The 24,411-nt window shown below is 44.0% G+C and overlaps 2 protein-coding genes and 1 pseudogene across 2 annotated transcripts; all 3 read right to left on the bottom strand.

Moving 5' to 3' along the window:
• Window positions 1-5,091: 5,091 nt before the first annotated feature.
• On the bottom strand, window positions 5,092-6,063 carry LOC132582976 (olfactory receptor 6X1-like). The gene has a single exon (XM_060254641.1). It carries the CDS (start codon window positions 6,058-6,060, stop codon window positions 5,092-5,094), a length of 969 nt encoding a protein of 322 aa, XP_060110624.1. The 5' UTR covers window positions 6,061-6,063.
• Window positions 6,064-17,314: 11,251 nt separating this feature from the next.
• Window positions 17,315-18,280, bottom strand: LOC132582975 (olfactory receptor 6X1-like). Its single transcript, XM_060254640.1, has one exon. The coding sequence runs from the start codon at window positions 18,275-18,277 to the stop codon at window positions 17,315-17,317; it is 963 nt and encodes a 320-aa protein (XP_060110623.1). The 5' UTR covers window positions 18,278-18,280.
• A 4,075-nt stretch (window positions 18,281-22,355) lies between these two features.
• On the bottom strand, window positions 22,356-23,186 carry LOC132582974 (olfactory receptor 6X1-like; annotated as a pseudogene).
• Between the last annotated feature and the right edge of the window lie 1,225 nt (window positions 23,187-24,411).

Below are 24,411 nucleotides of genomic sequence, written 5' to 3'. Positions count from 1 at the left end.
AAGGAATGCATAGCTTTCCCCTCCCACATGCTTAATTCATCATTATATTTCAATCATCAAAGGAAAATAATTACCTATTCATTCCAATAGCAGAAAAATATCCTCTATGATTCTGAAGAGTGGGTTAGGAAAAGGTGCTGGTGGGGATACTTTAAAAAGCAGTCTTTGCTATGTCACTATGGATAGAAATCTCCACAATGAGACTATGCTGAATTAATTCCACCACAATGTTGGGATTGCACAGATTTTTGCATGACGCTGTGCTCATCATCTTGTTTTCAGCACAATCTGAAGAAGCATTGGATAGAGACTATCTATACTGAATGCTAAGAAAAGCCTTCATTTGTCCCTGTCTGTTGTTTGTATACCAAACGGAGAAGAAAGCAAAGTCCTTTTTTAGAACTGAAGTCATTTGAGTGGATCATGTCAGCTGAGCATTCAGTTGCTCTGTGAAAGCTTTTAACATTACCAAAGCTATTAAAAGTAGGTTTGACTCAGTAAGTCTCCAGTCTCTTCACTTGCTAGCAGTTTCTCATGGGAATTTCTTCCCAAAAGTCAATTTCTCCCATGCTAATTCAGATTGATGATGAACCTATGAGCCTGATATATCAAGCACACCTGAGATTAGTTGTAGTAGGGAGGATCATTTTGTTTCAAAAGGTCTGCCTAATGTATTTTAAACTTTTCATCCTAGAGATCAACAAAAAGCTGAACAATCACAAAACCACTAAGCATGCTTCAAAGCTAAAACTTGAAAGCCGTATCGGATCGCCAGATCTTACCTGACTTTCAGCAGGGGGCTCCCAGACCTATTCTGGGATGTTCCTCTCGGTATGTGTGTGCTTTGTGTGTGCGGTGCAATGATGTCACCAAGAAGTGACATCATCATGCCAGGCATGTCACTCTTGGATGTGCTAGCATTTTGCCCAAAAACTCTATGGTAACCATAGAGTGTCGGCCAATGTGCTACAGTATCCGCACATGATGTGCCTGGCATGATGATGTCAAGATGGGAGGAGGACATTTGGGGGTAGGGCTTCCTGACCAGCCAGCTGGCCAGTAGCAGATGGAGCCACTGATATCAGGGGAAACCTCACCCCAGCAGAGGACTGGGATACCTAAAGCCATAGGATAAAACAATGTCCTTTTGGTGGCATCTTTCATCTGTAGAAAGTCTTGTCTACTCAGACTGGCAAGGGCTCTCCAGGGTCTCAAGCTGAGGTTTTCCACCCCTACTTGCCTGGACCCTTTTAGTTGGAGATGCCAGAGACTGAACCTGGGATCTTCTGCTTACCAAGCAGATGCTCTTCCACTGAGCCACCGTCCCTCACCTGACTGACAGTGGCTCTCCAGTGTCTCAAGTTGAGGTTTTTCACCCATACTTGCCTGGACCCTTTTTAGTTGGAGATGCCAGGGATTGAACCTGGGACCTTCTGCTTACCAAGCAGATGCTCTACCAATGAGCCACCGTCCCTCTCCTGGAACTTCTTTTTTTCCTGCAACCTTCAACTTTTCCAAGCATTATTGTTCTTTCTCCCAATGCCATCCGATAACGTATATCTTGTTTTAAAAATTTATCTTTGTTTTTAACTGTTGTGGGCCACCCTGAGCCCATTAGGGGAGGGAGAGATATAAATCTGATAAAATAAAATTTTTAAAAATAGTCATTTTAGCTTCTAGGGAGAGTTCAGGCTTAACTTGAACTGGAATCAGTTTAATTTGTCTCTTTGGCAGTCTACAGCATGTGCCAACACTCCTCCAACACTGCATTTCAAATCAATCGACATTCTCCCTGTCAGCTTTTTTGATTCTTTACACGAGAATCTGTAATTTCTTGTAAAAAGCCAGTTTGGTGTAGTGGTGAACTATGCGGACTCTTATCTGGGAGAACCGGGTTTGATTCCCAACTCCTCCACTGGCAGCTGCTGGAATGGCCTTTGGGTCAGCCATAGCTCTGGCAGAGGTTGTCCTTGAAAGGGCAGCTGCTGTGAGAGCCCTCTCAGACCCACCCACCTCATAGGGTGTCTGTTGTGGGGGAGGAAGGTAAAGGAGATTGTGAGCCGCTCTGAGACTCTTCGGAGTGGAGGGCGGGATATAAATCCAATATCTTCATCTACCTCACAGGGTGTCTGTTGTGGGGGAGGAAGGTAAAGGGGATTGCGAGCCGCTCTGAGACACTTCGGAGTGGAGGGCGGGATAAAAACACAAAGCAGCTGGGTGTTGTGAGCCCCCCACTGTCATGAACACTGACGAGGAGGAGCTGGAACGGTTAACAGACTTGGAAGAGCAGCCAGCCAGTTCCTCAGCTGAACAAACAGCAGTTGGCCCATCAATCACTCTACAGGTACCAGTGTCAGCTGTTGACGATCAATCTCCTCCAAGCTCTCCTCCTCCCATCTCAAGAGTTCGAAGCAAGCTCCGAAAAGAACTTTCAGAGCGAAGACATGAGGCAAGCCTATGCTTCAGATATCTCAGCCCTGAGTTCTAGCAGAGTCACTGCCACTGGCTCCTGCTTGACTTCCTGGACTTTGACCTTGGACTGTCTTTGGACTCCTGCCTGCCTGCACCCTGAGAACATGACACCCGCTCCAAGTAGGGTTGCCATGTCTGACTCAAGAACTATCTGAAGACTTTGGGGGTGGAGCCAGGAGTCTTTGGGGGTGGAGACAGAAGTAAGGTTGTGACAAGCATGATTGAATTCCAAGGAGAGTTCTGGCCATCACATTTAAAGGGACCACACACCTTTTTAATGCCTTCCCTTCATTTGGAAATAATGTATTCTTCTCAGGAATGTATGTAAAAATCACTGTATATATGCTCTTTTCAGTTTCTGAATATTACTTCTGTCAGGAAGTACTAGGTGGAAAGAGTTCCACGCACATTTATTCATCCAAGTACAAGACGCACTTAACAGTGAGTGTTCAGAAGACAATGAACTAAAATTAACATGTTGAATTTTTGACATTTGTCTATAAGAACATCAGAACATAAGAGAAGCCACGTTGGATCAGTCCAATGGCCCATTCAGTCCAACACTCCGTGTCACTCAGTGGCCACAACCCAGGTACCAGAATCTATCTGTCTGTCTGTCTGTCTGTCTGTCTGTCTGTCTGTCTGTCTGTCTGTCTGTCTGTCTGTCTGTCTGTCTGTCTGTCTGTCTGTCTGTCTGTCTACCTACCTATCTATCTATCTATCTATCTATCTATCTATCTATCTATCTATCTATCTATCTATCTATCTATCATCTATCTATTTCTTGCTCCATCTGTTTCCAGTGTCATTTAGAGAAGGCAGTCCCCTCATCAAATAACTCTTGACTATTTATTTTGAGAATTTCTGTCACTAACTGCTCACTGGTTATGTATCCTGACTGTGCAAAATAGGAAGGAATACATCGTTTTAATCAGATATCCATGCCAAAGGAAAATATCCTTTATCTAAAAAGGATAATGACTCCCTGTCTTTTGTTAATCACATTGCAGCTAGTTTTGGGTCCAGTAGCACCTTAGAAACAAACAAGATTTTCAAGGTATGACCTTTTGGGAGTAACAGAATCATAGAGTTGGAAGAGGCCTCCAGGGTCATCTAGTCCAATCCCTTCACAATGCAAAGAATTCAGAAATACTCCCCACCCCCCACCCCCACACAGTGCCCTCTGTTCCATTCCCAGAAGATAGCAAAAAGCCTCCAGGGTCTCTGGACAAATTGTCCTAGAGACTAATTGCTATCTGAATCCAAAGCAGTGAATAGCACTTCCCGGGGCAAGTGAGAAAAGATCAAGAGAACTAAGCACTGATGCAACCCTTCCTGCCCTCCTTCTCATGATCTAAGTTTGCAGAATTGTCTTTGCAGTCAGATGCTAAAGACTTTCTAGCCTCTGTTTAAAGACTTTCAAAGGAGAGCCCACCACCTCCCGAGGAAGCCTGTTCTATTGAGGAACCACTCTGTCAGGAAGTTCTTCCAAATGTTTAGCTGAAAACTCTCCATCAAAACACTCTCCATCAGATCTAGCTGTTCTACTTCAGACCAACACAGCTGCCCTCTGAAACTTTCATTAATGCAGTTAGTGAAGCTACAATATTTGGAATCTAGATCATGAAACCTGAATTTCCCCTACTTGTAGTACAATTATATAATGTTCTAGAATCTCCAGTAGCTAATATGTCACATATTTTAAAATATGCTGAACTTTGTACATGGTGGTGTTGGATAATTTCTCAGACTCCTATATATAGCCCAAGTCTGTGGCGACAATCATAACCGTTACAACCCACAAACCCTCCGAGGACACTGAGGTGTACACTGCATTCCCCCCAAGACAGTGTTAATGATTTGGTCAGGGATAATTTCAAACCCTCAGTGAAAGGTCACATTCCTTCATTGTTTTGATATGACAGGGTGGGGTTGGTGGTTGGTGTATAACTGGTCTTTCTAATATTCCTTCCTTTTCATTTTCCCATCCTGATGCCCAAAGTCTAAAAAAGTTTGCATCAAGACTGTGCTGTGAACTGGAGCACAACAGCTCTGTGACTTCTCTCAGTGTTACATGAGAACTATAAGTCTATCCAGTGTTTTCTTGGGATGCACTGACCTGAAGAATGTGATGAGAGCGGGAGAGAGAGAGAGAGCAAGAGAGAGAGCACTACCATCTTAGATGATTTGAAATTATGCATTATCTGCCCAAATTGATGGCTAAATGCGGAGCTGTTGTTGACACATGCTCACGTAGCTGACTGATTTTGTGAGTTTGTGTCAACAGCAGTGCCACACTCAGCCACCAGCACTGAACTCAGTGATAAAAAATTATTCTAAATACAACTAATTTCAAATTAAAAGTAATTCAAGACAATAAATGAGGTTCTTTGCTTGTGAAGCCCTTCTACTAGATTTCAGATGACTTGTCTATAAAAAAAATGAAGTGATTTCATAGCAAAGATGAAACCAGGCTCCATTCATTCAGGAGACTCTTGGTCACCCCAGCAGAATATTGTAAGTTCCATGACGCCAATTCCAGTTCCACCAACTACATCTGTAACAGTGCTTGTATCTTTATGTGTTCTGCTCTTAGCTTTCTCACGTCACAAATATTATTTACCGACCTTTTTGGATACACTTAAAAAACTCTTCATTCAGCAACTGTCTCTTCTTATTGATTGCACCCCTGACAGCAATCTTCACTTCTGCATTCCTTATTGTGTAAATGAAAGGGTTCAACATTGGAATGAGGGAAGTGTTCAGCACCGCTAGTACCCTGGTTAAGCGAGATGAGGAATGCAGAGTGGGCCTCACGTACATGACCATCAGTGCTCCATACAATATAGACACTACAATCATGTGAGAAGTACAGGTGGAGAAAGCCTTCTTGCGCCCAACAGCTGAAGGAATGCGCATTATGGTGGAGATGATGTAGATATAGGAGACTATGGTAAAGATCAAGGTCAAAATAACCATTACAACAGCACTGAGCAATCCCAGAAGCTCACTGAGGCGAGTGTCGTTACATGCTAGACTGAACAGGGGTGCAGCATCACAGAAGAAATGATCAACAATGTTGGAAGCACAGAAAGACATCCTCCAGACAAGGAAACACTGAAAAAACATGGCTATGAATGAGGAGTACCAAGTGGCCAAGGACAACTGCATGCAAACATTCTTGGTCATGATCATTGGATATTGGAGTGGTTTGCATATAGCCAAATAACGGTCGAAGGACATCACTGTAAGGATTAAAAGCTCTGTACCTCCAAATGTGAAGTGGAAGAAGTTCTGGGCCATGCAGCAATGGAAACAAATCGTGGTCCGTGTTTCTATCAGTGTTTGTAGCAGCTTGGGTACTACGGTCGTGGTGTAGCAGATCTCCAAAAAAGCCAGGTTGCTCAGGAAGAAGTACATGGGTGTCTGAAGTCTTGGCTCAATGGCCACAATGACAAGGATAAATCCATTCCCTAGGATGGCTACAATGTACATAAATAAGCCTATGAAAAAGAAAACCCTGTGTAGATCGTAGAGAAATGGAATCCCCACTAGGATAAATTCAGTTATGGTTGATGAATTCATCATCACCTTGGTGGCTGCAAAATACCAACTAACCCTCTCAAAAGGCTGAAAGGCAGGAAATATAGATGCAAATGCAGTCTTGTGCCTGAAACTCGTTTGCTGACCCAGGGCAGACACATATCCTGTAATAAAATTGTCACATAAACAATGATCAAGGAAGGGGGAAAAATCCTTTAGGAAAGATTCTGTTATCGATCAGCTTTAAAATTCCTTTGTGCTATCAACAAAATTACTTTCAGGTGGGTAGTCACATTTAATCTGAAGCAGCAGAATGAAGTCTAGAATGAGACCAGTGGCACCTTTAAGACCAACAAAATGTTATACAAAATATAAGCTTTCGTATGCACACTCTTTTCTAAGACACAATTAAATGGAAATTACCGGTCCATACTTATAAAGTAGAGAGTGACTAGTGAATTAGCTTGCAGCATAATGAAGGTGTTTCACAGATTCTAGAGCCAAACAAGAATAACAAACAGAAGGATCTCATTTGATTACTCTCAGCATTCCACAACTGATGGATGGGCAATCCACATCTGCCCATCAATCTGCTCTGGTAAGACCTCACCTGGAGTATTGTGTTCAGTTTTGGGCACCACATTTTAAGAAGGATATAGACAAGCTGGAACGGGTGCAAAGGAGGGCAACGAAGATGGTGAGGGGTTTGGAGACCAAGTCCTATGAAGAAAGGTTGAAGGAGCTGGGGATGTTTAGCCTGGAGAGGAGGCGGCTGAGAGATGATACGATCAATATCTTCAAGTACTCGAAGGGTTGTCATCTAGAGGATGGTGTGGAATAGTTTTCTGTGGCCCCAGAAGGTAGGACCAGAACCAATGAGTTGAAATTATATCAAAAGAGTTTCCAGCTCAACTTTCTGACTGTTAGAGCGGTTCCTCAGTGGAACAGGCCTCCTCAGGAGGTGGTGGGCTCTCCTTCCTTGGAGGTTTTTAAACAGAGGCTAGATGGCCATCTGACAGCAATGAAGAGGCTATGGATTTAAGGGGAGGTATTTGTGAGTTTCCTGAATTGTGCAGGGGGTTGGACTAGATGACCCTGGAGGTCCCTTCCAACTCTAGGATTCCATCATTCTAATCTCCTGTTTTGACATGTTTATTTTCTTCACTATGTTGTACCCCTGGAATTAAATTCAAACAAGTGGTAACTATATAAACTAAACTTGTGGCGGTTTAGTCCTTGAATCTGTTAAATATCTTCATTATGCTGTATGCTAATTTACTGCTCACCCTCTACCTGTGCCCTTCTTTTGACCCAGGCTTATAAGCAATAGAATAATTAACAGACATTCTCACATCCTGATATGTTAATGTTTTATTGGTTTCCCATGCTAATGCAACCCAGATGAAAGGTTTTCTGAATTTGTTGATTTACTATTCTGCTATTGGATTTTAACTTTGTACCATTTTGCATTCTAAACCCCACAAGCTATAGGTAGCTCTGCTTACTGTACCTTATTCCTTGTCTGAAGAAGTGTGCGTGGACATGAAAGCTTACATTCTGAATAAAGCTTGCTGGTCTTAAAGGTGCTGCTGTTCTCCTATTTTGTTCTACTGCTTCAGGCCACCATTGCTGCCCACAAGGATCCCTCTGCCTATGCATTTGAACTGGCAATTTCCATTTCATTGTATCTGAAGAAGTGTGCATGCACGCAAAAGCCAATACCTTGAATAAAAGTTTGTTGGTCTTAAAGGTGCCAGTGGTCTCAAACAAAATTAGTCACTCACTTGGTCCAAAAATAGAAAAAAAAAAATTATGGAATGATTCACTGACAAGGATTGTTAGAAAAGACTGGGTTTTTTTTCGGGGGGGGGGGGGGGGTTAAACTGAGATTTTGTAGAATTCAGGTTGACTCAGCCTTCCATCCTTCTGAGGTCGGTAAAATGAGTCCCCAGCTTGCTGGGGGGAAAGCGTAGATGACTGGGGAAGGCAATGGCAAACCACCCTGTAAAAAGTCTGCCGTGAAAACGTGAAAGCAATGTCACCCCAGAGTCGGAAACGACTGGTGCTTGCACAGGGGACTACCTTTACCCCCCCCCCCCCTTATTTGGTAGAATTACCTTTATGTAGGATGTACTAAACCTTACACAATATGATAAGTCTTTACCTTGCACTTCCTCTGTTTTCTCTATGCCTGGTGGAAAAAAAACCAGATACTGATTCAATTCAATTAGATGTAATTGTTACAAAAATAATTCTACATCCTTGGCGCAAAGGGACAGGGAAATAGAATCTTCCTTTTATAAATCCAAGCATTTGTAGAAACAGAGGCACTTAATCCCTTTACTCTGCTAAGCATCCAGTTTGTTTGAAGGCCTCATGAGAAATTTGTCCTTCAAGAAGCTGTTCGCCCCACTTAGTTAACGTTAAGTTTGTTTTTCTAATTTCAGTTTTTTATGCAAGCCTCTCTTTAAAAAAAAAAAGTACAGTGAGTAATGCAATGTATCTCATGGGAATGACTTCAACAAAGGTAATATATTTCCATGCCAAGTAAAATGCCATCTCCAAGCCTCATTAAAAAGTTACAGAATAAACATTGCCTATGAACATGAGGATAGTAGCATGGATTGCTTTTCTATGTGGAAATGCCTAAAACTAGTTTTTTTTTAATTGTTTTGAAATTAAAGATTTCTTAATAGCATTCATACAGAAACTAGAATGAGTAATCAAAACACCTTTGGAGCCAGTTTGCTGTAGGGGTTAAGTGTGTGGATTCTTATCTGGGAGAACCGGGTTTGATTCCCCACTCCTCCACTTGCACCTGCTAGCATGGCCTTGGGTCAGCCATAGCCCTGGCAGAAGTTGTCCATGAAAGGGCAGCTGCTGTGAGAGCCTTCTCCAGCCCCACCCACCTCACAGGGTGTCTGTTGTGGGGGAGGAAGGTAAAGGAGATTGTGAGCAGCTCTGAGATTCTTCATAGTGGAGGGCGGGATATAAATCCAATATCTTCATCTACCTCAAAGGGTGTCTGTTTTGGGAGAGGAAAGTAAAGGAAATTGTGAGCCGCTCTGAGACTCTTTGGAGTGGAGGTCGGGATATAAACCCAATATCTTCATCTACCTCACAGGGTGTCTGTTGTGGGGGAGGAAGGTAAAGGAGATTTTGAGTCGCTCTGAGACCCTTCAGAGTGGAGGGCAGGATATAAATCCAAAATCATCATCTTCTTCTTCTAAAATAAAATCTATAAATAAATCTGAGTTTAACTCATAAACATGATGCCTCATGTCATTGTTCGGGGGGGGGGGGCGTGAGAGAGAGCAGTTTCTACTTTATTGAGAATGGTCTATCAGGGATGCCAAACTCATTTGTTTTGAGGGCTTGATCTGACATAAATATGACTTTGTCAGGCTGGGCCATGTGTGTCATAAAACCTAATGGCGGGTCCTGGAAATAAAACCTTAATAAAGGACTGCAGCTAGTAAGCTCCAAGTTGGTGTGTCTTCACAGCAGGGCTCCATGGGCTGGGGGGATGCAGAAGAAAACCCACATGGACAGACCATAGAGCCAGTGGTGTAGTGATGGGCAGGCACTTCTGCACTGCCTGGAGGGGGGCAAACTCCTTCCTCAGCTTACTCTTGCTGCTAATGCTATGAGCCTTGGCCAAAGGGTAAAAACACAAAGCAGCTGGGTGTTGTGAGCCCCCCACTGTCATGAACCCTGATGAGGAGGAGCTGGAATGGTTAACAGACCTGGAAGAGCTGCCAGCCAGTTCCTCAGCTGAACAAACAGCAGCTGGCCCATCAATCACTCTCCAGGCACCAGTGTCAGCTGTTGACGATCAATCTCCTTCAAGCTCTCCTCCTCCCATCTCAAGAGTTCGAAGCAGGCTCCGGAAAGAACTTTCAGAGCTAAGATATGAGGCACGCCTATGCTTCAGATCTCTCAGCCCTGAGTTCTAGCAGAGTCCAGCTTGACTTCCTGGACTTTGACCTTGGACTGGCTCTGGACTCCTGCCTGCCTGCACCCTGAGAACATGACACCCGCTCCCAGTAGGGCTGCCATGTCTGACTCAAGAAATATCTGAAGACTTTGGGGGTGGAGCCAGGAGACTTTGGGGATGGAGACAGAAGTAAGGTTGTGACAAGCATGATTGAACTCCAAAGAGAGTTCTGGCCATCATATTTAAAGGGACCTTTTTAATGCCTTCCCTCCATTTGGAAATAATGGAGGATAGGGGCATTTTTTGGGATTCATAGAATTGGAGTCCCAAGTTCAATGTTTTTGAAACATTTTTTTGAGGAGAGGCACGAGATCTATGCTGAAAAAATGGTGCCTCTACTTCAACAAGCAACCCCCCCCCCACCAAAGACCTGCAATGTTCCCTCTAAGATGTGGAGTCATGTGATCAAAAATTCTACTTTGAAGAGTTACTGGCATTTAAAGTTACAAGCTGCTGCATAAATTAGTTTGCTCTGGGGTCATTTTTCTTGAACTAAGACAAAAATGTGTGAGCTGGAGGCTAAAAATCTGAGAGCTAGCTCATGCTAACTCAGTTTAGAGGGAACACTGCCCCAGATGTCCACAGATTAATTCTCCATTAAACTCAATGGGAACCAATCTTGAAGTATTATGGAGTGCCCAGCAGACATTTCCCTCTCCTCACACTTTATGATAACCCTGAAGTGAGGGAAGGGCCTCCAAACTGGGGGATCCCCTGCCCCCAACTGAGGATTAGCAACCCTACTTCCCAAGCCATCATGGAAGGAAAGATGTTGAAATAACCCCACCACCACCTAGAGAAGTGGGGGGCAGCAGCCCAGGTCTGAGGTCATTTGCATGTCAGGACCAAGGCAGTGGCCTCCTCCAGACAAGGCTGCCAGGTGTTTCATGTTGGAACAATGCTGGGGTTTCAAGCTAGAGATCATTGGCAAGCCATGCCACTTCCATTTGGAGGTAGTCGACCCAGGCTGAAGGTCACTGGATCATCTGGTGGGGGACTGGCCACTGAGTACCCAAGGTCACCCAGTGACCAATAGAACCAGAGATTGCTGGCGCCATTCCCCCCCCTCTCAAGGGGGGAGCCCAAATCTCGGCCTCAGATTGCTGTGACAGTGGTCTTGTGGTGTACCCATAAAAGCTATGACTGCTATGACAGGACTAAGCTATGACAGGACTAAGCATATTTAACCAATTATTTATTAACGTTAGCACTTTAAATTTTAGGAATTAGATTTTAGTATTGTGCTAAGTAAGACTTATTTATTTACTAATCAATTTGGAAAGATTGGTGAACTGGATAATTGGGAACTGAGGACAGGGGTGGGCTGGGGGTCTGTGCTGTGTATTCAAGTTAGTCAGTTGAACTTTAATACAACCACCAAAGAATAGGCTTGGGATGTCCGGTCAGGGGATTCCAGTGCTCCTGGGGAGGGGAAGATATGACGGTGGGAATGGACAGAGATACGAGAGAAGGAGACAGAGACAAAACAGTGCTCAGCCCCCTTCTAGTCTACTTCCCATCCCAACGGTGACAAGTAGAGGGACCAAGAGAAATTGCCCGCGTCCGACACTGGTGTTATGCAACGCCAGGTCTATAAATAATAAGACCGAGACCATCAGGGACTTCCTGCTTCGGCAGGATGCTGACCTGGCTTGCGTGACCGAGACCTGGGTTCAAGAGGGAGAGACGACGGCACTCTCCCAGATGACTCCCCCAGGTTACTCGGTCTTCCACCAGTCGCGGATTAGCGGGCGGGGTGGCGGGGTGGCGATTTTCATACGGGAGGCTTACTCCTTCCGGGCCCTCCCGGCCCCAAAGATTGACGGTATTGAGTGTGTCGGCCTTGCGTGGGAAGTCGGGGAGAGGTTGGCGATCTGGCTGGTGTACCATCCGCCTAACGCACCGGCCAGCGCCTTACCATCCCTGATGGAGGCGGTGTCCGGCTGGGCGTTGGAGTACCCGGGGCTCGTAGTCCTGGGCGACTTCAATGTCCATGCCGATGACGCGGCTTCCATTCGGGCGATGGACCTAGTGTCTTCCATGGCGACACTAGGACTCTCCCAATTTGTCACGACTCCCACGCACCAGGCTGGGCACACATTAGATCTGATCTTTGCGGCCGGGATTAAAGTGAACGAAATCGCAACGGAGGCGATACCATGGTCGGATCACTTGGCCCTCAAGGCCCGTATGGAGACGCTACCTCAACCCTGTAAGGGCGGAGAGCCTATTTTGGCTCGCCCGCGGAGCCTGATGGACCCGGAACGGTTCCAAATGGCTCTTCGGGATCCTTGGCCCCCTTGCGATTCCCTTGATGCCCTGGTTGATGCCTGGCAAGACCGGCTATCTGGGGCAATCAACGAGATCGCACCCCGACGTCCTCTGCGCCCTCGTTCAAGGCTGGCTCCCTGGTATACCTCGGAGCTACGCCGGTTGAAACAAGGACTCCGACGACTAGAGAGGCAGTGGCGGCGCACTCGTGGCGAAGCGGCGAGAACATCCTACAGAACGTTTATGAGGTCGTATGAGATGGCAGTCAAGGCCGCGAAGAAGAAGTACTTCGCGGCCAAGATTGCGTCTGCAAACTCGCGCCCGGCGCAATTGTTTAAAATAATTGGACATTTAACTACGCTGCCCCAGGGCAGACCAAACGCTAGTGAATCAGAAATAGGCTGTGAGGCTTTTGCGAGATTTTTTGCAGACAAAATCACGTCACTCCGCCAAGACTTGCCCATCACCTTAGACACAGTACATGAGCCCGAGGCCCCACGCCTGTCTTCTGATTTAACTCTGGATCATTTCGACCCGCTCAGCCTGGAGGAAGTTGACGGAATCCTCTCCTCTGCACGCCCTACAACTTGTGATCTGGACCCATGCCCCTCCTGGCTAATTAAATCCTGCCTGAGGGAGCTAGATTGTCCTCTACGGGACATCATAAATAGATCCCTCTTGGAGGGGCGTTTTCCATCATCTCTGAAAGAGGCTTTGGTCCGACCCCTCTTGAAAAAAAGTACAGCAGACCCGGCCGAATTGGCAAACTACCGACCGGTCTCCAATTTACCATTTTTAGGTAAAATAATAGAGAGGGCAGTGGCGTTGCAGTTGCAGAGCTTTCTGGATGACGCTTCCATCCTAGACCCTTGCCAGTCCGGCTTTCGCCCGGGCTATGGGACGGAGACAGTACTGGTCGCCCTGGTAGATGATCTCCAACGGCATCTGGATCGGGGTGGTGTGGCGGTGCTGATGCTGCTAGATCTGTCGGCCGCGTTCGACACGGTCGACCATCGGCTACTGACCTGCCGCCTCGCCGACATAGGGGTGAGGGGGTCTGCCTTACAGTGGCTCTCCTCCTTCCTCGAGGATCGGGGACAAAGGGTGGCTATTGGGGGCGAGCGGTCCCGGAGGCGCACACTGGACTGTGGAGTGCCCCAGGGGGCAGTTCTCTCACCAATGTTATTCAATATCTACATGCGCCCTCTTGCCCAGATTGCCAGGGGATACGGACTTGGGTGCCATCAATACGCAGATGACACCCAACTCTATCTGCTGATGGACGGCCGGCCTGACTGCGTCCCTGAGAATTTAGACCGGGCCTTGCAGGATATGGCAACTTGGTTGAGGAGGAGCGGGCTGAAATTGAATCCAGCGAAGACAGAAGTCCTTTGTCTGGGTCGGGGCGCTCGGGAAGGGGAAATACCTCTTCCGGTCTTCGACGGGGTGCCGCTGAAAGCGGCGCACCGGGTTAGGAGTCTGGGAGTTTTACTGGAGCCTTCATTATCAATGGAGGCCCAGATTGCAGCCACCGCCAAGTCAGCCTTTTTCCATCTAAGGCGGGCAAGGCAGTTGGCTCCCTTCCTAGAGCGCCAAGATCTGGCAACGGTACTTCATGCAACGGTCACCTCGAGACTGGATTACTGTAATGCCCTCTACATGGGGCTGCCTCTGTACCGAACCCGGAAGCTGCAGCTGGTGCAGAATGCGGCGGCTAGGCTGTTGCTGGGGCTTCCTAAATGGGAGCACATACAGCCTGGACTGCGCGAGCTGCACTGGCTGCCAGTTACATACCGGGTTCGTTACAAAGTGCTGGTCATTACCTTTAAAGCCCTATATGGTCGAGGACCTGTCTACCTTAGGGACCGTCTCTCCCCATATGAACCCCAGAGAGCACTGAGGTCAGCTGGAAAAAACTTGTTGACTACTCCCGGACCGAGAGAGGTGAAGCTGCAATGTACCCGTAACCGGGCCTTCTCCTCTGTAGCCCCGAGCCTATGGAACCAACTTCCAGAGGAAATGCGGGCCCTGCGGGACCTTGAACAATTCCGCAGGGCCTGCAAGACCTTCCTCTTCCGACTAGCTTTCGCTGACGAAGGAAGAAATTGTTAATGATAACCGCCATCCTAAAGAACAGTATTAGCACTTTTATTAACTTAATTAACTAATTTTAAACCTAATCAGAATTTTAATGCTTAAATGTAATTTTGTGTTTTTTGCTTTTTGTATAATTGAAATTTGTATGATGTTGTTAGCCGCCCTGAGCCTGCCTCGGCGGGGAGGGCGGGATACAAATAAAATTATCTATCTATCTATCTATCTGCTTTACAACTCCAAAATCACTGTAGTCATTCCTCATCTGTGTCCTCTCAGTGCTCCTGGGCCCACAACAGTGTTTGTCATTAATTGATAGATGGTCTTGCCTGCTTTGATTTTTTTTCCATGCCTCATTTTCAGCTTTTAGTTCTTCCCTTGAACATATAGAAAATGCTTCGTGAGTGTTTTAAATAAAATTACCAACGAGATCATCAATTTATTGCTTGATAAGGATCTTTAGACTCATGAGGATGACCCTCCCCACACACAAGCACTAATTTGGCAAATTTATTCCAAGGTTAAATACATGGACATAATATAGGTTAGGGAGAGTAACTGAGTAATTAAGACACGTAATTCACTGCCACAAGAACTGATTGTAGCTATTTTGAAGACTCGGGGGGTATATTCTTCTCAGGAATGTATGTAAAAATCACTGTATGTATGTTCTTTACTGTTTTCAGTTTCTGAGTATTACTTGTCAGGAAGTACTAGGTGAAAAGATTTCCACGCACATTTATTCATCGAAATACAAGACACACTTTACAGTGAGTGTTCAGAAAAAAATGAACTAAAATTAACATGTTGAATTTTTGACATTTGTCTATAAGAACATCAGAACATAAGAGAAGCCACGTTGGATCAGGCCAATGGCCCATCCAGTCCAACACTCTGTGTCACTCAGTGGCCACAACCCAGGTACTATCAGAAGGTTCACTGGCAGGCCTAGAAATCATCTTTACCAGAATCTCATAAAACCATCCATCCATCCATCCATCCATCCATCCATCCATCCATCCATCCATCCATCATCTATCTATCTATCTATCTATCTATCTATCTATCTATCTATCTATCTATCTATCTATCTATCTATCTATCTATCTATCTATCTATCTATCTATCTATCGCTCCATCTGTTTCCATGAGTGTCATTTAGAGAAGGCAGTCCCCTCATCAAATAACTCTTGACTATTCCTTCTGAGAATTTCTGTCTCTAGCTGCTCACTGGTTATGTATCCTGACTGTGCAAAACAGGAAGGAATACATTGTTTTAATCTGATATCCATGCCAAAGGAAAATATCCTTTATCTAAATAGGATAATGGCTCCCTGTCTTTTGTCAATCACATTGCAGCTAGTTTTGAGTCCAGTAGCACCTTAGAAACCAACAAGATTTTCAAGGTATGACCTTTTGGGAGTAACAGAATCATAGAGTTGGAAGAGGCCTCCAGGGTCATCTAGTCCAATCCATTCACAATGCAGAAAATTCAAAAATACTCCCCCCCTACACACACAGTGCCCCCTGTTCCATGCCCAGAAGATAGTAAAAAGCCTCCAGGGTCTCTGGCCAAATTGTCCTAGAGAATAATTGTTATCTGACTCCAAATCAGTGAATAGCACTTCCCGGGGCAAGTGAGAAAAGATCAAGAGAACTAAGCACTGATGCAACCCTTCCTGCCCTCCTTCTCATGATCTAAGTTCACAGGATTGTCATTGCAGTCAGATAGCCATCTAGCCTCTGTTTAAAGACTTTCAAAGGAGAGCCCACCACCTCCCGAGGAAGCCTGTTCTATTGAGGAACCACTCTGTCAGGAAGTTCTTCCAAATGTTTAGCTGAAAACTCTCCATCAAAACACTCTCCATCAGATCTAGCTGTTCAGACCAACACAGCTGCCCTCTGAAACTTTCATTAATGCAGTTAGTGAAGCTACAATATTTGGAATCTAGATCATGAAAACTGAATTTCCCCTACTTGTAGTACAAATATATAACGTTCTAGAATCTCCAGTAGCTAATATGTCCCATATTTTAAAATATGCTGAACTTTGTACATGGTGGTGTTGGATAGTTTCTCAGACTCCTATATATAGCCCAAGTCGGTGGCGACAATCATAACCGTTACAACCCACAAACCTTCAGAGGACACTGAGGTGTACACTGCATTTCCCCCAAGACAGTGTTAATGATTTGGTCAGGGATAATTTCAAACCCTCAGTGAAAGGTCACATTCCTTCATTGTTTTGATATTACTGGGTAGGGTTGGTGGTAGGTGTATAACTGGTCTTCCTAATATTCCTGCCTTTTCATTTTCCCATCCTGATGCCCAAAGCCTAAAAATGTTTGCATCAAGCCTGTGCTGTGCACTGGATCACAACAGCTCTGTGACTTCTCTCAGTGTTACATGAGAACTATAAGTCTATCCAGTATATTATCGGGATGCATTGACCTGAAGAATGTGATGAGAGAGAGAGAGAGCACTACCATTTTAGATGATTTGAAATTATGCATTATCTGCCCAAATTGATGGCTAAATGCGGAGCTGTTGTTGACACATGCTCACGTAGCTCACTGATTTTGTGAGTTTGTGTCAACAGCAGTGCCACACTCAGCTGCCAGCACTGAACTCAGTGATGCAAAATTATCCTAAATACAACTTATTTCAAATTGAAAGTAATTCAACAAGACAATTCATGAGGTTCTTTGCTTGTGAAGCCCTTCTGCTAGATTTCAGATGACTTGTCTATAAAAAAAAAAATGAAGCAATTTCATAGCAAAGATGAAACCAGGCTCCATTTGTTCAGGAGACTCTTGGTCACCCCAGCAGAATATTGTAAGTTCCATGACGCCAATCACAGTTCCACCAACTACATCAGTAACAGTGCTTGTATCTTTATGTGTTCTGCTCTTAGCTTTCTCACGTCACAAATATTATTTACCGACCTTTACACTTAAAAAACTCTTCATTCAGCGACTGTCTCTTCTTATTGATCGCATCCCTGACAGCAGCCTTCACTTCTGCATTCCTTATTGTGTAAATGAAAGGGTTCAACATTGGAATGAGGGAAGTGTTCAGCACCGCTAGTACCCTGGTTAAGCGAGATGAGGAATGCAGAGTGGGCTTCACGTACATGACTATCAGTGCTCCGTACAATATCGACACTACAATCATGTGAGAAGTACAGGTGGAGAAAGCCTTCTTGCGCCCAACAGCTGAAGGAATGTGCATTATGGTGGAGATGATGTAGATATAGGAGACTATGGTAAAGATCAAGGTCAAAATAACAATTACGACAGCGCTGAGCAATTCCAGAAGCTCACTGAGGCGAGTGTCATTACATGCTAGACTGAACAGGGGTGCAAAATCACAGAAGAAATGATCAACAATGTTGGAAGCACAGAAAGACATCTTCCAGACAAGGAGACATTGAAAAAACACGACTATGAATGAGAAGTACCAAGTGGTCAAGGACAACTGCATGCAAACATTCTTGGTCATGATCATTGGATATCGGAGTGGTTTGCATATGGCCAAATAACGGTCGAAGGACATCACTGTAAGGATTAAAAGCTCTGTACTTCCAAATGTGAAGTGGAAGAAGTTCTGGGCCATGCAGCAATGGAAACAAATTGTGGTCTTTGTTTCTATCAGTGTTTGTAGCAGCTTGGGTACCACGGTCGTGGTGTAGCAGATCTCCAAAAAAGCCAGGTTGCTCAGGAAGAAGTACATGGGTGTCTGAAGTCTTGGCTCAATGGCCACAATGACAAGGATAAATCCATTCCCTAGGATGGCTACAATGTACATAAATAAGCCTATGAAAAAGAAAACCCTGTGTAGATCGTAGAGAAATGGAATCCCCACTAGGATAAATTCAGTTATGGTTGATGAATTCATCATCACCTTGGTGGCTGCAAAATACCAACTAACCCTCTCAAAAGGCTGAGAGGCAGGAAATTTAGATGCAAATGCAGTCTTGTCCTTGAAACTTATTGGGTGACCCAGGGCAGACACATATCCTGTAATAAAATTGTCACATAAACAGTGATCAAGAAAGGGGGGGAAATCCTTTAGGAAAGATTCCGTTATCGATCAATTTTAAAATTCCACTGTGCTAGCAACAAAATTGCTTTCAGGTGGGTAGTCACATTTAATCTGAAGCAGCAGAATGAAGTTTGAGTCCAGTGGCACCTTTAAGACCAACAAAATTTGATACAAAATATAAGCTTTCATATGCACACTGTTTTCTAAGACACAATGAAATGGAAATTGCCAGTCCATACATATAAAGTAGAGAGTGACTAGTGAATTAGCTTGCAGCATAATGAAGGTGTTTAACAGATTCTAGGGCCAAACAAGAATAACAAACAGAAAGATCTCATTTAATTACTCTCAGCATTCCACAACTGATGGATGGGCAATCCACATCTGCCCATCAATCTGCTCTGGTAAGACAGCACCTGGAGTATTGTGTTCAGTTTTGGGCACCAGATTTTAAGAAGGATATAGACAAGCTGGAACGGGTGCAGAGGAGGGCAACGAAGATGGTGAGGTTTCTGGAGACCAAGTCCTATGAAGAAAGGTTGAAGGAGCTGGGCATGTTTAGCCTGGAGAGGAGGTGGCTGAGAGATGATACGATCAATATCTTCAAGTACTTGAAGGGTTGACATCTAGAGGATGGTGTGGAATAGTTTTCTGTGGCCCCAGAAGGTAGGACCAGAACCAATGGGTTGAAATTAAATCAAAAGAGTTTCCAGCTCAACTTCCTGTTCCTCAGTGGAACAGGCCTCCTCAGGAGGTGGTGGGCTCTCCTTCCTTGGAGGTTTTTAAACAGAGGCTAGATGGCCATCTGACAGCAATGAAGAGGCTATGAATTTAGGGGGAGGTATTTGTGAGTTTCCTGCATTCTGCAGGGGGTTGGACTAGATGACCCTGGAGGTCCCTTCCAACTCTATGATTCCATGATTCTAATCTCCAGTTTTGACATATTTATTTTCTTCACTATGTTGTACCCCTGGAATTAAACTCAAAAATGTGGTAACTATATAAACTCAACTTGTTGCGGTTTAGTCCTTGAATCTGTTAAATATCTTCATTATGCCGTATGCTAATTAACTGCTCACCCTCTACCTATGCCCTTATTTTGACCCAGGCTTATAAGCAATAGAATAATTAACAGACATTTTCACATTCTGATATGTTACTGTTGCATTGGTTTCCCATGCTAACGCAACCCAGATCAAAGGTTTTCTGAATTTGTTAATTTAATATTCTGCTATTGGATTTTAACTTTGTACCATTTTGCATTCTCAACCCCACAAGCTATAGGTAGCTGTGCTTACTGTACCTTATTCCTTGTCTGAAGAAGTGTGCGTGGACACGAAAGCTGACATTCTGAATCAAGCTTTGCTGGTCTTAAAGGTGCTGCTGGACTCCTATTTTGTTCTACTGCTTCAGGCCAACACGGCTGCCCACTTGGATCCCTCTACCTGTGCATTTTAACTGGCAATTTCCATTTCATTGTATCTGAAGAAGTGTGCATGCACGCAAAAGCCAATACCTTGAATAAAAGTTTGTTGGTCTTAAAGGTGCCAGTGGTCTCAAACAAAATTAGTTACACACTAGGTCCAAAAATAGAAAAAAAAAATTATGGAATGATTCACTGACAAGGATTGTTAGAAAAGACTGGGTTTTTTTGGTGTTTTTTACACTGAGATTTTGTAGAATTCAGGTTGACTCAGCTTTCCATCCTTCTGAGGCCAGTAAAATGAGTCCCCTGCTTGCTGGGGGGAAAGCATAGATGACTGGGGAAGGCAATGGCAAACCACCCCGTAAAAAGTCTGCCGTGAAAACATTGTGAAAGCAATGTCACCCCAGAGTCAGAAACGACTGGTGCTTGCACAGGGGACTACCTTTACCCCCCCCTTTTTTTGGTAGAATTACCTATATGTAGGATGTACTAAACCTTACACAATACGATAGTCTTTACCTTGCACTTCCTCTGTTTTCTCTATGCCTGGCGGAAAAAAAACGGATACTGATTCAATTCAATTAGATGTAATTGTTACAAAAATAATTCTACATCCTTGGCACAGAGGGACAAAGAAATAGAATCTTCCTTTTATAAATCCAAGCACTTGTAGAAACAGAGGCACTTAATCCCTTTACTCTGCTAAGCATCCAGTTTGTTTGAAGGCCTCATGAGAAATTTCTCCTTCAAGAAGCTGTTCGCCCCACTTAGTTAACGTTAAGGTTGTTTTTTCTAATTTCAGTTTTTTTATGCAAGCCTCTCTTTAAAAAAAAAAAAAGTACAGTGAGTAATGCAACATATCTCATGGGAATGCCTTCAACAAAGGTAAAATATATCCATGCCAAGTAAAATGCCATCTCCAAGCCTCATTAAAAAGTTACAGAATAAACATTGCCTATGAACATGAGGATAGTAGCATGGATTGCTTTTCTATGTGGAAATGCCTACAACTAGTTTTTTTTAAAATTGTTTTGAAATTAAAGATTTCTTAATAGCATTCATACAGAAACTAGAACGAGTAATCAAAACACCTTTGGAGCCAGTTTGGTGTAGTGGCTAAGTGCGCAGACTGTTATCTGGGAGAACCGGGTTTGATTCCCCACTCCTCCACTTACACCTGCTAGCATGGCCTTGGGTCAGCCATAGCCCTGGCAGAAGTTGTCCTTGAAAGGGCAGCTGCTGTGAGAGCCCTCTCCAGCCCCACCCACCTCACAGGTTGTCTGTTGTGGGGGAGGAAGGGAAAGGAGATTGTGAGCCGCTCTGAGACTCTTCGGAGTAGAGGGCAGGATATAAATCCAATATCTTCATCTACCTCATAGGGTGTCTGTTGTGGGGGAAGAAGGTAAAGGAGATTGTGAGCTGCTCTGAGACTCAATTAAAAGCCTGGTGGAAGAGCTCCTTCTTACAGGCCATGCAAAACTTGGGTAAGTCCTGCAGAGCCTGGATCTCCAGAGTGAGCTCATTCCACCAGGTGGGGGCCCGGACTGAAAAGGTCAGCTATGGGGAGAGTCGAAGAAGAAAAAAAAAGGCATATCACCATGACAATTACTAATAATGCAATATCGAAACAAAAAACTTTTATTATGTATATCTAATAAACACTTTTCATTATTCTGTTCTTTTTATGTTGTGTTTGTATATATAATGTATATTCTACCTATGTAAAAACATACCAGTATTATACACCAGACAGTACAAAAAGCTTATTGCAGGGCTTTTTTCGTAGCAGGAACTCATTTGCATATAAGGCCATACCTCCCTGATATAGTCAATCCTCCAAAAGCTTACAGGGCTCCTAATACAGAAACTATTGTAAGCTCCAGGACGATTGGCTACATCAGGAGTGTGTGTCCTAATAGGTAAAGAAGTTCTTGCTACAAAAAAGAAAGCCCTGCGTATAAATCTCTTAAAGAACAATTAATCAAGTCCTTCACGTATTGAAATATACTGAAAGTGTGAAGTGCTTCAGCTCTGTCTCTGTAAATATGTGCAAAATTGCATCTTAAGGTGTGTGTTTTTTCAAGATCCTGCGTTTTCTGGGGTTTTCTCAACTTTCAATGATCCTTTAATGTGTTTGCATAGCAGCACCTTTCTTCAGTTTAGAGATTTCAAAAGCCCCCATAGAGGCAAGAGATTAATAAAATATAACCGGTCTCAACTCATCAGTACTGAAAGCAGTTGCCATCTGATTGTGGGGGAAGGTAGTTGAATCCCATTTCAAGTCAGCTTTTTCAAAGTCGGATCTGCTATTCCCACCACATTCAAAACTGGCCATAGCCCTTACATTATTAATTGGTACTATGGGGAGAGTAGCTGCCCAGATCACGTGAAATTTGGGTGCACATGGCAGCAAAACAATGCTTCACTCTGTTCCTTTCATCTATCTGAATTGATGCCTATCCATAAGTGTCTTGATCAATTTTACATATCAACCTATTTGAAAAAAAGTTAAAAATCATTGTTCAGCAACTGTTTCTTATGTATTATATTCCTAATGACATTTTTGACCTCTGCATTCCTTATTGTATATATGAAGGGATTCAACATTGGGATAAAGGCTGTAGTCAAGACTGCTAGTACCTTGGTTAGGTGAGAAGACAAACGCACATTGGGTCTCCCATACATAGCTATCAGTGCCCCATACAATAGGCACACCGCAATTAGGTGAGATGTACAGGTAGAAAAGGCCTTCTTGCGCCCAAGAGCTGAAGGAATGCGTATTATGGTGGAGATGATACAAGCATATGATGCTACGGTGAAGATCAGGGTCACAGCTAACATTGAGCTAGCATACAGAAAACTCACAAACTCACTGATGTGAGCATCAGTACACACAAGGCTAAACATGTCAGTGGAATCACAAAAGAAATTGTCAACAACATTGGACCCACAAAAAGGCATCTGCCAAACAACAAAGCATTGAAGAAACTAAAAGACAAATGGCACATACCAAATGGCCAAAGACAGGTGAATGCAGACATTCTTAGACATAATCAGTGGATATTGAAGGGGTTTACAGATGGCCAAATAATGGTCAAAAGACATTGCTGTAAGGACTAAAAGTTCTGATCCACCGAACGTGAAATAGAAAAAGTTCTGGGCCAGGCAGCAGCGGAAGCAGATTTTGGTCCGTGGTTGTACAAATGTCTGAAGCAGTTTGGGTACTACAGTTGTGGTGTAGCAGATCTCCAGAAGAGCCAGGTTGCTCAGGAAGATGTACATGGGAGTCTGAAGTCTGGGCTCAAAGGTCACAATGATGAGGATAAATCCATTCCCCATGATGGCTAACATGTAGACAAACAAACCAGTAACAAAGAATATTTGGTGTAGATCATGTAGAAAAGGAATGCCCAGCAGAATAAATTCAGTCACTCTTGATGTATTCATTTCTCACCTCCATGTCTACAAAGATGAACAGTTTATCCTCTAAAATTGCCGAGATTAAAATATATCCAAAAATTCATGGGCAAAAGAAAGGCAATGGGTTCAAGGGACTGAATTGACCTAGGTCACCAGAGGATGAGGAGCAGTTCAAAGCAGGGGTCACCTGAGGTGAAGAGCAAAAAGTATTTTATCATTTACCCATTCTGTCAGATGTACCACACCAACACATTAACTGGTCTCCTGCTAGCCAAACAGACTGAAGACTGGATATAGAAACAAACAAAAACTTTGGTCTTCAAAGATCTGATTGTTTTTTGTTGAACCAGTGGCCATTCAGAGTTGAAATAAAATATTTACCTTGCTCACATTCACAGATACATGAGAGTGCAATGTCATTTCATCACAGAAGGAAGGGATGTTTAATAGAGATGTGTAAATCTCTCAACTGTACACATAGGAGCACAAATGTATATAAAGCTGCCTTACACCACAGCAGACCAAGCCTCAGATTCAGTGGGAGCTCACAGTAACAGAGCTCCTGAACCTTTCTAAGAGTTCCAGCTCCTTCTGAGAGTTCCACCTCCTTGTCTGTTGAATAGAATGTGCAGCTGCATAACAATCCCTGGATGAGCTCCACCACCTATTTTTCTACAAAATGACCTCTGGAGCAGACCATTGGTCTGTTGAGGTCAGTATTGTCTATTCAGGCTGTCAGTGGAGCTCCGGGGTCTCAAGTGGAAGTCACCTACTGCCTTGCCCTTTTTAACTGGAGATGCCAGGGATTGAACCTGGGACTTCATGCATGCCAAGCAGATGCTTTTCCACTGAGCTACAGCTCTCCCTATTATTATCATCTTTGCCTTTCCGTAGCTAGTATTAGGCCAATATATAATCAAGAAATCTATAATTTCCAGTCTGTTGGAATATCCAGAATACTGGGGGGTTTATAACCAACAAACAAACAAACCAAAAGAAGAACACTGCAATGAAATAGTGTAACATGTAGTCAATATGCTGGAGAAGAACTTGGAAGATGGAGATTCAGATGCCATGTTATCCATTAAACTCCTTGGGTTACCCTGAGCCCTGCATGGAAGAAGGAAACTGCATCCCAGTTTTA

Source organism: Heteronotia binoei, chromosome 15 (assembly GCF_032191835.1).
Source record: "Heteronotia binoei isolate CCM8104 ecotype False Entrance Well chromosome 15, APGP_CSIRO_Hbin_v1, whole genome shotgun sequence".
In the NCBI taxonomy this organism is placed as follows: domain Eukaryota; kingdom Metazoa; phylum Chordata; class Lepidosauria; order Squamata; family Gekkonidae; genus Heteronotia; species Heteronotia binoei.
The sequence above is the reverse complement of the archived record's forward strand: the minus strand, read 5'-3'. Positions and strand labels throughout refer to the sequence as shown.

Excerpts from the sequence above, each read along its gene's own strand:
- LOC132582976 (XM_060254641.1), bottom strand. The coding sequence starts at position 6,060 with ATGATGAATTCATCAACCATAACTGAATTTATCCTAGTGGGGATTCCA.
- LOC132582975 (XM_060254640.1), bottom strand. The coding sequence starts at position 18,277 with ATGATGAATTCATCAACCATAACTGAATTTATCCTAGTGGGGATTCCA.